At 34.6% G+C, this 18,837-nt stretch overlaps 1 protein-coding gene across 2 annotated transcripts in view; it reads right to left on the bottom strand.

Moving 5' to 3' along the window:
• LOC149773326 (1-acyl-sn-glycerol-3-phosphate acyltransferase delta-like) overlaps positions 1–18,837 on the bottom strand; it is a 62,874-nt gene that overhangs the window by 7,650 nt on the left and 36,387 nt on the right. For both annotated transcript variants that reach the window (XM_089946446.1, XM_089946447.1), the window contains exons 7-8: positions 15,038–15,113; positions 571–769 (exon numbers count right to left, since the gene is read on the bottom strand). In XM_089946446.1, coding sequence (XP_089802572.1) covers positions 571–769; positions 15,038–15,113 — 275 coding nt within the window. The remainder of the gene's footprint in view (positions 1–570; positions 770–15,037; positions 15,114–18,837) is intronic.

Raw genomic sequence — 18,837 nt, 5'->3', positions numbered from 1 at the left:
CACTCCTTGGCACCACCTGGTGCCACTAGTTTTTAGCTAAGCGAGATTCTAACAAGGATGCTCGCATGGCAGGGTGGTTGGGAGGGTCTTTAAGTAAAGTAACTGGGTAAGTATTCTCAGAGAAACGTAATTTATTTAAAAATTTGCTTTCTTCTTCAAATACATTTCTCAGTCACAGTACATTTGGAGAATAAGTAATAGGATGAAGATCTGGTTCCTTATTGATAGATTGTTTTTAATCATAATTCTGACATACACAATTTCTCATGAACACAATATATATTCAGATCATCGGTTTTTTGTGTAACATGTATGCAACAAACAACATGAGACATTTAAATGGCAAAATTCTAAATCAAACTGAACAAACTCTCCTTACTGTAAATTTTTATTTAATTTGGCTTCAATCAATGCAGTAATTTTATAGTAATGGAATGGAAACAAAATAAATGATGAATGGGACTTGAACCAGAGAGGAATGGATGGCATGGATTGACAATGGCAACAGTATATGACTCCTCCATAGAATATGGTGGAGGCACAAAAAGAAGTCATTTGATGCATACTTACCAATAACTACAACTGCTATAAAAAGAATCTGCTGATATACTGTTCCAGCCAAGAATAACACAGTCAAGTAATAAAAAAGTGGAATGCAGGTAAGTAATGACCAAAATATAAAAGACACCAAGTCTTTGGCGTTCTTTGGCACTCGGACAGCTGGCAGGTCAAATTGGCCTGTTCTATAAAAATGATCTAAAGCATCATCCTGAAAAAAAGTTAAGTAGATAATTTTTATTATAGCTCCATCTCCTTAATTCCTTTTTTTTATAGCTTAATGACTATCACTAAGTACAACACATCTATGAATAATATAAACTGCTTAAAGTAATCATTATACAATAATCTGATATGAACGTATCTGCTAATGTTTCTAATTGCATATCATCATACAGTCCAAAATGAGTGTTTTGAATGCATATTATACATCCTCCCCATGTTTAGTAGTACTCTTTGCAGGCACTTACGTGACTAACTTAATGTGCAGAAACCACTATTTTCTTTTTACTCTTTATCTGAGTGAGCCATCTGACCCTCAAACCTAAGAATCTAAAGGTTCAAAGATGATGCTAGGTTTTCTTTAAATGGGGGAAAACCTCCCCATGTCATCTATAACATTGGATGAAATAGAAGAAAAAAAAGGGGCAGAAAAGAAATCACAATAGTTCATTATTTACAAAAACTCTTATGTATCTGTCTGTCTCTCTAATCCTGTTCTGCATTGTTAGGATAGGACTATAATGAAATCAAAATCCTCTTAAGATATCCCCTCTAGATGTAAAAGCATTTATCTGGAAACAGTTTTTGCACATAATTGGTTTCTTATCTGTGTATCTGTGCTGAAATCCTCCTTTCATTAGAAAAGACATGCACAGCTTATTTGCCAGCTTCAGTAAATTGGCAAATTGTTCTTTATGGTTGTCTTGTAGAATTTTCCACAGTTTATGGGTAATGTCTCATGAATATCTCTGATCAAAAGCAACCGTGTTCTTTTCACATGTAACTGTTTGTTTTAACTAACATTCTGCATACTTTGGAATGGACAGAGGTATCCATTGTTATGTTTCTTTTCACATGTAACTGTTTGTTTTAACTAACATTCTGCATACTTTCGAATGGACAGAGGTATCCATTGTTATGTTTCTTTTCACATGCAACTGTTTATTTTAACTAACATTCTGCATACTTTGGAATGGACAGAGGTATCCATTGTTATGTTTCTTTTTAGATTATTAGTTGTTTAAGTTAGCTTAACAGTTCAATATTTTATACTGTGCAGAGTGCATATTTATGTTGATGAGTTTGAAGGAGTTATCAGATATCACTGATCTCCAAGTGTGTAAATTTGTATATTCCCTGCATGATCTGAATACTTATGGTTCCTTGCACCATCTTTTATCTTTGAGGATTCTTTGTAACTTTAAGTGCAAACTGTTAACAAAGTCTGATCAATGAACTTACTAAGGACCAAAAATATCATACAAAACACATTTTCTCTGAGAAACAATCACTTTGACCAATGACCACAAAATCAAGAAGCCACCTCCATACCATAAAAACAGCTCTCCACAATCTTTGGTCAAGGTAGATCACCCAAAACTCAAGTCATTATGCCAAAAAATAAATAAAAAATTTTTTCTTCTCTCTGTCAGAGTGGCTTTCACTTTTGAGATTGTGACCCCAAAACAAATAGTCTTCTTTCTGATGCAGTATTGTTGCTGTTGTTATGGGTTTAATGCCATTTTTCAGTACATGATAGGATATACATAGCGGCCTGTATATCTGGTGGAGGAAGAACCCATGAGACCCAAGGGAAGAACCACCAACCCATGAGAAGCTACCAGAAAGCTTTCTCACAAACCCATGTCAGCTGAACCTGAGACACAAGCCCTCATGTACAGAGGTGAGACATCAGTGATCTGTAATGCTGAGTGCATTATACCACTCAGCCAGCTGAGACCTGATGCAATGTTGCTCAAATAGTTGAGCAATGGACTCATCCAAAGATCAAGGGTTCAATATGCACCCAGGTCAGCTTGGGATAGGTGTCTCTATGTGGCCTTGGGAAAGGTACTTAGCTTCTATTTCTCTCAGCATCATATAGCAGGATAGCAGGTAATGTGTTCAAAATGATCATAAATCCAACAAAAATGAAAATTTCACAATGTGCAAGTTATCAACATCAAGAACTTCAAGGTATATGGCCAACAAATTTAATTTTTGTGCATAAACCAATTTTCTTCCTTCAGTCATAAAGACCATAACCTTTAACCTCCAAAGTGATAGACTTTTTCTTTACTCCAAAGGCAAGCTATTCACAAGGTTCTATCCACATCTGTAATGCAGAAATAATATTATTGTTCAGAAACCATTTTTTTTGTCTTTCAGTAACAGTGACCTTGACTTTTTGATACCAAAATGAATAGTCTTCTTTGTTATATCAAACGCAAGCTGTCCGCAAAGTCTGGTCCTGGTATGTGATGTAAAACTAATCCTATCATGTGGAAACCATTTTTCTTCTTTCGGACACAACGACCTTGACCTTTGATATTTTTTACCCTGAATTTTATTGGGTCCTTCTTTACTCCAAGTGCATGTCATCCACATAGTTTAAGAACTGAAGATAATGGACAAATCAAGTTACTGAGCCAAAATAAAATTGCTAACAGGCAGTTTCTTTCAGTTTGTATTAGTTTTAATAGTACTTGTAATACATTATCAGCTATATCTTTCATTTTGTATTGGTTTTAATAGTATTTGTGACACATTATCAGCTACATCTTTCATTTTGTATTGGTTTTAATAGTACTTGTGACACATCAGCTACATCTTTCATTTTGTATTGGTTTTAATAGTACTTGTAATACATTATCAGCTACATCTTTCATTTTGTATTGGTTTCAATAGTACTTGTGACACATCAGCTACATCTTTCATTTTGTATTGGTTTTAATAGTACTTGTAGTGTTAGACATTATCAGCTATATCTTTCATTTTCTATTGGTTTTAATAGTACTTGTGACACATCAGCTACATCTTTCATTTTGTATTGGTTTTAATAGTATTTGTGACACATTATCAGCTACATCTTTCATTCTGTATTGGTTTTAATAGTACCTGTAGTGTTAGACATTATCAGCTACATCTTTCATTTTGTATTGGTTTTAATAGTACTTGTGATACATTATCAGCTATATCTTTCATTTTGTATTGGTTTTAATAGTACTTGTGACACATTATCAGCTACATCTTTCATTTTGTATTGGTTTTAATAGTACTTGTGACACATCAGCTACATCTTTCATTTTGTATTGGTTTTAATAGTACTTGTAATACATTATCAGCTACATCTTTCATTTTGTATTGGTTTCAATAGTACTTGTGACACATCAGCTACATCTTTCATTTTGTATTGGTTTTAATAGTACTTGTAGTGTTAGACATTATCAGCTATATCTTTCATTTTCTATTGGTTTTAATAGTACTTGTGACACATCAGCTACATCTTTCATTTTGTATTGGTTTTAATAGTATTTGTGACACATTATCAGCTACATCTTTCATTCTGTATTGGTTTTAATAGTACCTGTAGTGTTAGACATTATCAGCTACATCTTTCATTTTGTATTGGTTTTAATAGTACTTGTGATACATTATCAGCTATATCTTTCATTTTGTATTGGTTTTAATAGTACTTGTGACACATTATCAGCTACATCTTTCATTTTGTATTGGTTTTAATAGTACTTGTAGTGTTAGACATTATCAGCTATATCTTTCATTTTGTATTGGTTTTAATAGTACTTGTGACACATTATCAGCTACATCTTTCATTTTGTATTGGTTTTAATAGTACTTGTGACACATCAGCTACATCTTTCATTTTGTATTGGTTTTAATAGTACAGCTACATCTTTCATTTTGTATTGGTTTTAATAGTACTTGTAATACATTATCAGCTACATCTTTCATTTTGTATTGGTTTTAATAGTACTTGTAATACATTATCAGCTACATCTTTCATTTTGTATTGGTTTTAATAGTACTTGTGACACATCAGCTACATCTTTCATTTTGTATTGGTTTTAATAGTACTTGTAGTGTTAGACATTATCAGCTACATCTTTCATTTTGTATTGGTTTTAATAGTACTTGTGACACATTATCAGCTACATCTTTCATTTTGTATTGGTTTTAATAGTACTTATGACACATCAGCTACATCTTTCATTTTGTATTGGTTTTAATAGTACTTGTGACACATCAGCTACATCTTTCATTTTGTATTGGTTTTAATAGTACTTGTAGTGTTAGACATTATCAGCTACATCTTTCATTTTGTCTTGGTTTTAATAGTACTTGTGACACATTATCAGCTATATCTTTCATTTTGTATTGGTTTTAATAGTACTTGTAATACATTATCAGCTACATCTTTCATTTTGTATTGGTTTTAATAGTACTTGTGACACATCAGCTACATCTTTCATTTTGTATTGGTTTTAATAGTACTTGTGACACATTATCAGCTATATGTTTCATTTTGTATTGGTTTTAATAGTACTTGTAATACATTATCAGCTACATCTTTCATTTTGTACTGGTTTTAATAGTACTGGTGACACATCAGCTACATCTTTCATTTTGTATTGGTTTTAATAGTACTTGTGACACATTATCAGCTATATCTTTCATTTTGTATTGGTTTTAATAGTACTTGTAATACATTATCAGCTATATCTTTCATTTTGTATTGGTTTTAATAGTACTTGTGACACATCAGCTACATCTTTCATTTTGTATTGGTTTTAATAGTACTTGTGACACATCAGCTACATCTTTCATTTTGTACTGGTTTTAATAGTACTTGTGACACATCAGCTACATCTTTCATTTTGTATTGGTTTTAATAGTACTTGTGACACATTATCAGCTATATCTTTCATTTTGTATTGGTTTTAATAGTACTTGTAATACATTATCAGCTACATCTTTCATTTTGTACTGGTTTTAATAGTACTTGTGACACATCAGCTATATCTTTCATTTTGTATTGGTTTTAATAGTACTTGTAATACATTATCAGCTACATCTTTCATTTTGTCTTGGTTTTAATAGTACTTGTGACACATTATCAGCTATATCTTTCATTTTGTATTGGTTTTAATAGTACTTGTGACACATCAGCTACATCTTTCATTTTGTATTGGTTTTAATAGTACTTGTAGTGTTAGACATTATCAGCTACATCTTTCATTTTGTATTGGTTTTAATAGTACTTGTAATACATTATCAGCTACATCTTTCATTTTGTCTTGGTTTTAATAGTACTTGTGACACATTATCAGCTACATCTTTCATTTTGTATTGGTTTTAATAGTACTTGTGACACATCAGCTACATCTTTCATTTTGTATTGGTTTTAATAGTACTTGTAATACATTATCAGCTATATCTTTCATTTTGTCTTGGTTTTAATAGTACTTGTGACACATTATCAGCTACATCTTTCATTTTGTATTGGTTTTAATAGTACTTGTAATACATTATCAGCTACATCTTTCATTTTGTACTGGTTTTAATAGTACTTGTGACACATCAGCTACATCTTTCATTTTGTATTGGTTTTAATAGTACTTGTAGTGTTAGACATTATCAGCTATATCTTTCATTTTCTATTGGTTTTAATAGTACTTGTGACACATCAGCTACATCTTTCATTTTGTATTGGTTTTAATAGTATTTGTGACACATTATCAGCTACATCTTTCATTCTGTATTGGTTTTAATAGTACCTGTAGTGTTAGACATTATCAGCTACATCTTTCATTTTGTATTGGTTTTAATAGTACTTGTGATACATTATCAGCTATATCTTTCATTTTGTATTGGTTTTAATAGTACTTGTGACACATTATCAGCTACATCTTTCATTTTGTATTGGTTTTAATAGTACTTGTGACACATCAGCTACATCTTTCATTTTGTATTGGTTTTAATAGCACTTGTGACACATCAGCTATATCTTTCATTTTGTATTGGTTTTAATAGTACTTGTGACACATCAGCTACATCTTTCATTTTGTATTGGTTTTAATAGTACTTGTGACACATCAGCTACATCTTTCATTTTGTATTGGTTTTAATAGTACTTGTAATACATTATCAGCTACATCTTACATTTTGTCTTGGTTTTAATAGTACTTGTGACACATTATCAGCTACATCTTTCATTTTGTATTGGTTTTAATAGTACTTGTAATACATTATCAGCTACATCTTTCATTTTGTACTGGTTTTAATAGTACTTGTGACACATCAGCTACATCTTTCATTTTGTATTGGTTTTAATAGTACTTGTAGTGTTAGATATTATCAGCTATATCTTTCATTTTCTATTGGTTTTAATAGTACTTGTGACACATCAGCTACATCTTTCATTTTGTATTGGTTTTAATAGTATTTGTGACACATTATCAGCTACATCTTTCATTCTGTATTGGTTTTAATAGTACTTGTGATACATTATCAGCTATATCTTTCATTTTGTATTGGTTTTAATAGTACTTGTGACACATTATCAGCTACATCTTTCATTTTGTATTGGTTTTAATAGTACTTGTGACACATCAGCTACATCTTTCATTTTGTATTGTTTTAATAGTATTTGTGACACATTATCAGCTACATCTTTCATTCTGTATTGGTTTTAATAGTACTTGTAGTGTTAGACATTATCAGCTACATCTTTCATTTTGTATTGGTTTTAATAGTACTTGTGACACATTATCAGCTACATCTTTCATTCTGTATTGGTTTTAATAGTACTTGTGACACATCAGCTACATCTTTCATTTTGTATTGGTTTTAATAGTACTTGTGATAAATTATCAGCTACCTCTTTCATTTTGTATTGGTTTTAATAGTACTTGTGATACATTATCAGCTATATCTTTCATTTTGTCTTGGTTTTAATAGTACTTGTAACATATTATCAGCTACATCTTTCATTCTGTATTGGTTTTAATAGTACTTGTGACACATTATCAGCTACATCTTTTATTTTGTATTGGTTTTAATAGTACTTGTGATACATTATCAGCTACATCTTTCATTTTGTATTGGTTTTAATAGTACTTGTGACACATCAGCACATCTTTCATTTTGTATTGGTTTTAATATTACTTGTGACACATTATCAGCTACATCTTTCATTCTGTCTTGGTTTTAAAAGTACTTGTAACACATTATCAGCTACATCTTTCATTTTGTTATAATTTGTTAAATGTAGTTTAAGTAATATACAGTGCATCCTTTTCTACCTCCTTGCTGGACCCCTCTTTGTCTACTATGGTTCTCTGCCCAGACATGATGTCATTGCAGCCAATACATGTTAATAAGCTAGTAACTAAATTTAGATATGTTGTCATGTTGAACCAATCAGATGACTGAGTTGAAGCATGTGATCAAACATTGTCAGTTAGGCATCATTCATATAACTGATACACATGTAGAGATGCATTCCATTCAGTGCAGATGCTGCATTTAATTTTTAACATTATTTGCAGAAAGAAACAGTCCTTCTTCTGTTTGCTGATACCACATGTTACTTTCCGTCTTTTGGGAATCATATGTTTATTCATTTCACAATGGCTTCTCGTATATCAAGACGAACTGTTAATTATTTGACCAGTGTTCACAATATAGAACTTAACTAAGGCGCCATCACTGTGACAAATTCAACTTGGGCGGACATTCCAGAAAATTGGACTGCATCGAAAATTGGTTAAACAGTTAGCTGAGAAGAATATCAAGGTCTTAGTTTCAATTGGAAAGAAGCATCTTCTTCAACTGTACAGAGATAATGTACACAGAGAGGTGATTCTTCCTTGTGTTCAAGAGCATCATCACATGACCAGACGGGTGTTTCATGTCTTGAAATGGCATTGTCACGTCACCTGCAAGCAGCTGATACACCACGTGATCTACATGTCAGACATGGCAGCTGTCAAGCAACAGTTAGCCGAATTACAATCATCTGTCGCCACATTGAGACAATCTTCCACAATGACTGCCATATCACCGTGAGGTACAACAGCTTCACAATCTTCATGGATTCCGGGAGAGCCTCATGGTTTGACGGGTATGTGGTGGTGGCGCTGCAAAATACAGCAGTTATGTTAGCCGAAAGTAATCACTCCTTAATGGACTCTAACAATATTGGCATGAGGGAAGCACAGATCCATCCAACACACTATTCTTTGGGCATGCAAAATCATTGCTGCTGGATGGACCCGTCTTTGACAACAATGCAGTGCTAGAGGAAGACAGCTTCCATCCCTTCTGTGACGGTTGCAACATAATCTCAGACCTGCTTGGCATTTGAGCTAACTGCAGCCAATTTTGTTAAAACAATTAATGGATATGCGGCGGAGTCCTTGCCATTCACGAAGATAGTGTGTCCAAATAGTCACTAACAAATTCAAGAAGGTTCACAGATTCTTCCAGGATGACATCACTTGCTTGGTGACCTACTTTCTGCCATAATGCAAGATCACCTAGAATAATGGAGGCTGTTTTTGCCTCAGCGGTTGTAACTATGCATTGAAAATGCCTGGATTTGAAAAAGTACCCAGTTTTCCAACCCAGCTTATGCAGAAGAAATCCCAGAACAGGACCCAGAACTACCAACATTAAAAGACAGGGAGTAATATTGTTTCATTTTACTATGAAGTGCCCATTCCATGTTCGATGGATTCTTACAGTGCAGTTAGAATACACTGCATCGACTTAACATTAAAATTCCACAGCACATTCCCTTTTTTAAAAATTTGGTACTTTTCATTTATATCTTTTGCAAAACACTATGCACTATCTACCTATGTCTTGGCTATTGGCTAGGTGCACAAACTGAACAATATCCCTAATCCAACAAATTCTATTCTTATTCCAAAGTAATGCAATTGCTTCATAAGCTTTTACTGCACACAGATGCCAGACTACCAACTGACAATGTATGACAAAGTATTCTAAAAAATTAAAAAAATAATAAAAAATTGTCCTGCCATGATTCACTCACAATGCCTTCTGTGCAGCTCTATTTAATTCCATTTTTCAACTTGCATTTCATGCATTCCTGTGAGTTGAGGAATGACAGTAAGACAACCTGGTTGCAGGAACCCAAACTTAACTTCAGTTCTCTCAGGTTCAGATCAGTGACAATGGTATTGTTGTCGAGTTTAAGCGTTAAAACACTCCAAGGGTACCCTTTATTGCCATAAGTGTCATAAACACCACTTTACAAGACCAGATCCTTGGCCATGAGCTGCTTCAATATTTACAAATGCTGGGTTGTCATTTGGACCCACTCTTCCTTACCTGTCAAAGGGTTGCCCATAACTATGCATGAGTTCAACCAGTCCTTGCCCACATTGCTCTTGCTGTGTGGTTTTAATCCTCAATTATTCAAGACTCATAATGTTAGGATTGGGCAGCAATGGAGGGTGCTAAGCAGGGTCTATCAGACAGTCCTATTTGGGTTTTAGGTAGGTATCAGTCTGATGTCTTTAGACATATATCTGCCTGAGTGATAGAATTTCTAGTTTGTAATGCAGTGCTGACTTCGGTTTTTTCTACACATTACTATTTAACTTTCTACTGCCTGGTTCTGCTTTCCAATTTTTTCTGCTTTCAGGTTTCATTAGTGCACAAATCAATACAGCCATCCACATAATACAGGCACTGCACTTCATATGGGTTACTTGGAGAGCACTTCACTTCATATGGGTTACTTGGAGAGCACTTCACTTCATATGGGTTACTTGGAGAGCACTTCACTTCATATGGGTTACTTGGAGAGCACTTCACTTCATATGGGTTACCTGGAGAGCACTTCACTTCATATGGGTTACTTGGAGAGCACTTCACTTCATATAAGTTCACTGAAGACGTGACCTTCTTACAATACATTCTTCTACTGGTGTTCTGTGACATGGAATACAAGCATTTCTGGATATTGTGTGCACATTTTGGCAGTCTCGTGTCTCATGGGTGCACAGACCAATACAGCCATCCATATCATATGGCAGTGCACTTCATATGGATTCACTGAAGAGCACTTCATATGGGTTCATTGAAGACGTGACTATCTTACAACACTTCAATCTCCCACTGGCATTCTGTGACATGGAATACAAATGTTTCTGGATATTGTGTGCACAGTTCGGCAGTCTCATACGTGCACTGACCGACAGAGCCGTCAATATCATATCACACTGCACTTCATATCAGTTCAATGAAGAGCACTTGTACAGTTATGGATTCATTGAAGATGTGACTATCTTACAACACTTCAGTTTCCCACTGACATTCTGTGACATGGATAACAAATGTTTCTGGTTAATGTGTGTCCCCTGACTTCAGAATTCATGCTATTTTGACACGACATGCACAGGAATTTGTGTTTTTTTGCATCTGTTAACTAGGTCAGTGTACAGAACTGGCTTCAATAGTTTGTTTAAATTTTTGGCAATGTCAGGTGTTGTTGCTCATTCATACTCTTTACAGGAACTCTCAGATGTTTTTATTTATTTTGGCATAGGCTGTCACACCAGCCTGCAGTACTCCACAATTAAGCTGTACCTTGCAGGAATTAGATTCTGTATCTGTATCTGGTCATAGTAACTATTTCAGGAGTCAGAGAGGTTACAGAGTATACTTCATGGGATAAAAATGAACAAAATATCATAGTAAGTCCAGATTCCCTATTACATACAGGAGGGTGGTGTAATTGTCACCTATGTTGTGAGAGGGAGTTCACTGGCTGTGGACTTGTTGCTGCAGTGCATGTGTCTACTGGCATTTCTTGGATTCTTGCAATATAGTGAATCTATAGTTCAAGCACTGCAGACAAATTCCACATGCAACTGCCTGAGGATTCGAGATGTGATTTAACAAAAAAAAAAAAAAAGGACCCCTTTTCATGCTGGTGTCAACAAATCAATGCTTCAGAACTCGTGGTTGTGTCCCATGTCCTGTCTGGAGCAGTATTTCAGTCTGCAGCAGCAAAGTGCTTTGGCTGGAGGTCATGGTGCAGCCACATCTCAGCTGGAGTTGGTATGGAGGACCATTTTATTTCAACTTTTGGACAATAGTCTTTGTCATGTTATACACACTACATCAGATTTCTTCCTAACCATCTTCTTTCTGCTCAGGAACATTTGTGTACATACATTTAGTGTCATGTGCTTTGGACACCATTCCTTCCAAAAGGATTGTTACATTCAAAGTGGCAATCTCTTTGGGGCCTCTAATTTGATATGGAGTCCACTGAAATGTTACTACAAACTAATTGTGCACTGGTTTCTTTTGCTTTATTGCGGTGTGGATAATTTGCTATTTGTGGAGCCCATTATTTCTGCAACAAACAATCAGTGTATGCTGGACATGATATTTCAGATGGATAAACACCTATTCATTCTGCACTGTAGAGCATCTAAGAATGACATTTTCTGTCAAGGTGTGGACATCATATTAATGATATGACCTATGATGTCCTTGTTTGTCCTTTCCATGTGAAAAGGAAATTCCATTGTATTCAGATATTAGCTGCAGCTTGCCTTTGTGATCCACTGTTTCTCATGGACAATGCTCGTGCCTTAAGTAGAATTACTATCCTTATCACTACTATTGAGGGTGTTTTGCTCAGGTTAGGTTATGATTTACATCACTATAATGTACATACCTGCCATATTTTGGCATATACCAGTGTTGCTAAGGCTGGAATTCCGCACCATCTGATCCAGCCTTGGGTCGATGGTCCTTTAATGTATCTTGTAGATATATTCAGGTGCACTCTGACAGAATATAGTATGCTTGTGTTGAGGCATATATCATAGTGTGTGCCTCACACGTTGGTGCACACTTGTGTCGATCAATGCACTATTCCATTTCTTTACTTAGAGGTACCATCATACAAATTGGAACACTTGTTCATGCCAGTCATTCATTTTCACATCCTTTGCTACATTGTCATTTCAGCTGTATCTTCTATTAGTGGACATGTGATTTCCTAACTGGTTATCAAATACTTATATCTAATATTGATACCTTTAGGCACATCTGGATTATCATGCAGTTTGAAATCTAGTTCATGCATTTTCCACGTTATTGCATTATCAATCATTCTCATCCTTCTTTATCCTTACATTTCCTTACATTGGGGGCCTTCGTTACAGTCGCACTATTCCATAGTCACAAAGCTCCCTTCACATCATTTGGGCCATTGCCAAGTTTCATGCATTCACAACTTTGCTTCTGACCCCCAACTATTATGCCCATATACTTCATACCTGCTTCCTATGGTGCATGTATGGAGTATCGGCTGATGTTTGTCATCATAGCAATCCTCAGGATCACACTTATCAAGTTTTGGTTATCAGTGTCCCTATATACCTTGTATCAGTCCCTTGTGGCTTCACATACAGGTGTTGGACACTCTGCACAACCCTACAAACTCCCCCAAGTCTCTCTTCCTGAGGTATTTCTATAGAAACAATTCAGAGCTCAGCTGGTGCAGTGTGCTGTGACAGGATTTGCCCCCATTATGCCAAAGATTATTTTTACTTACAATAGAGTTTATATTGAACCTAGGTATTGTGTGTTATTTAAATCTTGGTTTTAGTAGTACCTGTAACACATTATCAGCTATATCTTTCATTTTCTATTGGTTTTAATAGTGCATGTAACACATTATCAGCTATATCTTTCATTCTGTACTGGTTTTAATAGTAGTTGTAACACATTATTGGCTATATCTTTCATTTTGTATTGGTTTTAATAGTGCTTGTGACACATTATCAGCTACATCTTTCATTTTGTATTGGTTTTAATAGTACTTGTAACACATTATCGGCTACATCTTTCATTTTGTATTGGTTTTAATAGTACTTGTAACACATCAGCTACATCTTTCATTTTGTATTGGTTTTAATAGTGCTTGTGACACATTATCAGCTATATCTTTCATTTTGTATTGGTTTTAATAGTGCTTGTGACACATTATCAGCTACATCTTTCATTTTGTATTGGTTTTAATAGTAGCTGTAACACATTATTGGCTACATCTTTCATTTTGTATTGGTTTTAATAGTACTTGTAACACATTATCAGCTACATCTTTCATTTTGTATTGGTTTTAATAGTGCTTGTGACACATTATCAGCTACATCTTTCATTTTGTATTGGTTTTAATAGTGCTTGTGACACATTATCAGCTACATCTTTCATTTTGTATTGGTTTTAATAGTAGTTGTAACACATTATTGGCTACATCTTTCATTTTGTATTGGTTTTAATAGTACTTGTAACACATTATCAGCTACATCTTTCATTTTGTATTGGTTTTAATAGTACTTGTAACACATTATCAGCTACATCTTTCATTTTGTATTGGTTTTAACAGTACTTGTAACACATTATCAGCTATAATTTGAGGAAAGCAAGCTAAGTGCTCTTACCAAGGACACACTAAATAGCTGACTCAGGTGGGCACTGAACCCATGACATTCGGATCATGAATCTGATGTTCTACTATGGCTCCTGATAAGTGACCACAGCCATCATGGCAGGCATACTGACTGAAAACTCCTCTTTTATGACATCTGACGAATGTAGTCTAAACCCACTATACAATAATCATCAAGCTGAGTAAGCATACCAAAAAGATTTTAAAGTATAAAGTCTGCTATGAGTGGCAACAAAATGGAGTCACTTTCAGAAAGGTGATTTTCTACTAGAGTATTACATTATATCAACAAATAGATATATTTATGAAAGTTCTGGCCTTTGATGACAGTGATTTGTTTACTGACTTGTTTCAATTATAATGATGTTACTTCTAAGTACATTCTTTTAAACAACAATTCCAGGAATAGTAAATTACCTACTAATTGTTTTGTTACAACAACAGAACTGTATCTCAATTCCACATCATTGTCCACACGTTTCCATGAAATCTCCAGTAAAATGATTGACACAAAAATGAACTGCAACTTCATGATCAACCAAACTTTACTCTGAAAATCTCTAGAACATTCTCATATGCCCCCAACCCCACATATTCAGTCAAGTGCTTGAGGAATGAAGCATCTTTCCTATGAATTACATTATTTTATAATGCTGTTCAGGAGCCATAAAAAAGAGATCCATATTATAAGTGATCAATGCTTACACCAAAGAATATTTCAATATGGCTGTGTCCAGGTAGTGAAAAACCAAAGAGTATTTAATTAACATCAGTCACATCATAATTGGTTTTTATGAGCCCAGAACTAAAGTTAATGCAGCAGCATTAGCAAAACAAGAATTCATTGATTGAACGGGACAATATCCAAGATAAACGAGGGGCAGCATTATAGTAAGGGAATTTACAATGAGGGACCAATGTGTGTCAGTTTTTAGATGTTGAAAGTCTTACCTTTTCTTTGTATACCTGTCTCAACCAATCACCTAATTCATCCTCACCATCAGGTAATGTATCAGTTTCATATCTCCTGTAATAAAAATATATTGTAGCCTCACTGAAATGTCTCTTGTGATCTTGTCTGCATTAGTTGTCCATTAGTTGTCTTCATTTTTCTTTATTCAAAGAACCTCAACTACTCTAAATTCCAAAGAAAACAGACTAGGAAATAGTAACTCTTAGTTCTTTCTTATATACATATTTTGAATCATTAATTTTTTCAAACATACTGTACTTAAATTAATGGATGTCTCTAAGACAAGTTTTGTATATGGCTTTTTTATTGAGTATGGTTGGTAGCAACAATCAAATTCACATAAACTAGTACTCCATTAAGACCATATATACACCCTGATTTACTGTCACATAATTGGTACTCCATTAATACCATACAGATCCTGATCTGCCATCATATACATGACATCCATACAAAGTGGAACTCCATTAATACCTTATAGATCCCAAGCTACTGTCACATAATTGGTATTCCATTAATACCACACAGTCCCTGATCTACCATCACCTAAATGCACTCACAGATCATGGTCTACTCCAAGACAAATCATATTTATGACTTACTGGGTATGGTTTTGTAGCAACCAAGAATTCAATACAAAGTGGTACTCCACTAATACCATACTATGATTTACTGTAATACCCTGATATACTGATGTGTAATTGGTCATCCAACAATACAAGTCATCTAGATCCTGATTTACTATTGCATGACTGGTACTCCATTAATACCATATAGACCATGATCTACTGTCGCACACATGCAATCCATATAAAATGGTACTCCATTCATACCACATAGACCCTGATATAATGTCACATAAATGGTTTTCCACTAGCACCATACAAACCCCGATCTACATGTACTGTCATTATACATAAAATCCATACAAACTGGTACTCCATTAATACTATACAGAACAGGGGTCTTGAACACACAGCCCGCAGGCGACATATGCCAGCAAAATGATTGGCATCACAAAGTGTCATGAGAGATAACAAAGGTCTTGCAGCCCTTGGGGCATCGAAAATAACATTAAGCACCCAAAGGGTGGTTTGAGTTTGAGACCCCTAACATAGAACCTGAATTACTGTGGTACACATTATATCCATACAAAGTGGTACTTGATTAATATCATATAGACCCTGATCTACTGTGCATAATTTGTACTCCATTAATATCATACAGATCCTGATCTACTGTCACATATCTGGTACTCCAAAAATACCACATAGACCCTGATCTACTGTTTCATAATTGGCACTCCAAAAATACCACTTAGACCCTGATCTACTGTTGCATAATTGGTACTCCAAAAATACCACATAGACCCTGATCTACTGTCACATATATGATACTCCCAAAATACCACATAGACCCTGATCTACTGTTGCATAATTGGTACTCCAAAAATACCACATAGACCCTGATCTATTGTTGCATAATTGGTACTCCAAAAATACCACATAGACCCTGATGTACTGTCACATAATTGGTACTCTAAAAATACCACAAAGACCCTGATGTACTGTCACATAAGTGGTACTCCATTAATACCATATAAACCATGATCTACTTCACACAGATGGTACTCCATTAATACCATATAACCATGATCTACTTCACATAAGTGGTATTCCATTGATACTGTGATCCACTTCACACAGATGGCACTCCATTAATACCATATAAACCATGTTCTACTTCACATACGTGGTACTCCATTAATACCATATAAACCATGATCTACTTCAAATAAGTGGTGCTCCATTAATACCATATAAACCATGATCGACTTCACATAAGTGGTACTCCATAATACCATGATCTACTACACACAGATGGTACTCCATTAATACCATATAAAACATGATCTACTTCACATAAGTGGTACTCCATAATACCATGATCTACTTCACACAGATGGTACTCCATTAATACCATATAAACCATGATCTACTTCACACAGATGGTACTCCATTAATACCATATAACCATGATCTACTTCACATAAGTGGTACTCCATTAATACCAAATAAACCATGATCTACTTCACATAAGTGGTATTCCATTAATACCATGATCTACTTCACACAGATGGTACTCCATTAATACCATATAAACCATGATCTACTTCACATAAGTGGTACTCCATTAATACCATATAAACCATGATCTACTTCACATAAGTGGTACTCCATTAATACCATATAAACCATGATCTACTTCACATAAGTGGTACTCCATTAATACCATATAAACCATGATCTACTTCACATAAGTGGTACTCCATAATACCATGATCTACTTCACATAGATGGTACTCCATTAATACCATATAACCATGAGCTACTTCACATAAGTGGTATTCCATTAATACCATATAAACCATGATCATCATATAACCATGATCTACTTCACATAAGTGGTATTCCATTAATACCATATAAACCATGATCTACTTCACACAGATGGTATTCCATTAATACCATATAACCAAGATCTACTTCACATAAGTGGTACTCCATTAAAACTCATGAACCCCTGGCACTGCGTTTATGTGGCTGGAGGTAGTAGCCTTCTGCCGAACTCTGTAGCGTAAAGGTCATGTATGATACACTAAAGTGGGTGGTAGTATAGAAAGGTAGACAGATGTAGCTCTACAATGATACTAAATAGTCTGGAAGTTCTAGTTGTACTACAAAATATAGAGGAAAAAACCTATATTTTTGTGACAATTTTTTTTTCAACCCAAAATTCACCCATGGTCGAAATCCTATTTTGTGTCCAGGTTTTAGACTTTTTGGCCTCAGATCTAAGGCAGACCAGTCTGACCTGCACACAGACAGATGAGCCTCTGCAAAAAGTAGGATAAGATGGGCATTTGGAATAAAGAGCGGAATTGATATGAAAACGATGGGTATGTTAAGCATGAAGAAAAAAAACACCACTTTTTACTCTTCTGATCAAGAACAAGCAAAACAGCCAATGAAAAACGATGTTTCTAACACAACTAGGCATTAGGTTAATGGGAAATCACTTGGAAGTCAATGGATTCGGATGTATTCAGAAACAGAATTTCAGGTGAAAAAAACAGAAACCTCCAAGGTTAATGAGTTAATATCATATAAACCATGATCTACTTCACCTAAGTGGTACTCCACTAATACCAACTGTCATATACATTTAATCCATACCAACTGATACTCCCTACCATACAAACTCTGATCTACCATTGCAAATTGGTACCCCATTAATACTGTATAGACCCTGATGTACTATATAATAAGTACTCAAATAATACCAAACAGACTCCTAACTCCTGTTGCATAATTAGTACTCGATTAATATTGTACAGACCCTGACCAACAATTCCAAACTGGTACTCTATTAATACCATATAGACCCTAATCTACAGTTGCATAATGCCCTTGCAAATCAAGGTCAATGTGTTTGTTTTACTTTTTACCCTTAATCAACTGCATAAACAGAGATCTTCTAGTACATGGCAGATTTGGGTCTGTGCAGTTAAGAGCTGGCCTCAACTGATGCAATTATACAATGCAAATACTCAGTGCTCATGGGATTTGTATGTATAAATATAAAATATCTACTAATTAATCAAGTCAATTCTTTATATTCTTCCAAAGTTGAACCAAAAACAATATCATAAATATACCATATTTGGTGCTGGCATGTTTTTAGGACCAAAAAATGAATATTAATTATGAAGTAGTTT

The sequence above is a fragment of the Sinohyriopsis cumingii genome, unplaced genomic scaffold (genome assembly GCF_028554795.1).
Source record: "Sinohyriopsis cumingii isolate HCF-2022 unplaced genomic scaffold, ASM2855479v2 utg000663l, whole genome shotgun sequence".
NCBI classification, from domain to species: Eukaryota; Metazoa; Mollusca; class Bivalvia; order Unionida; family Unionidae; genus Sinohyriopsis; species Sinohyriopsis cumingii.
Note: the sequence above shows the minus strand (reverse complement) of the source record. Positions and strands in the feature narration are given on the sequence as shown.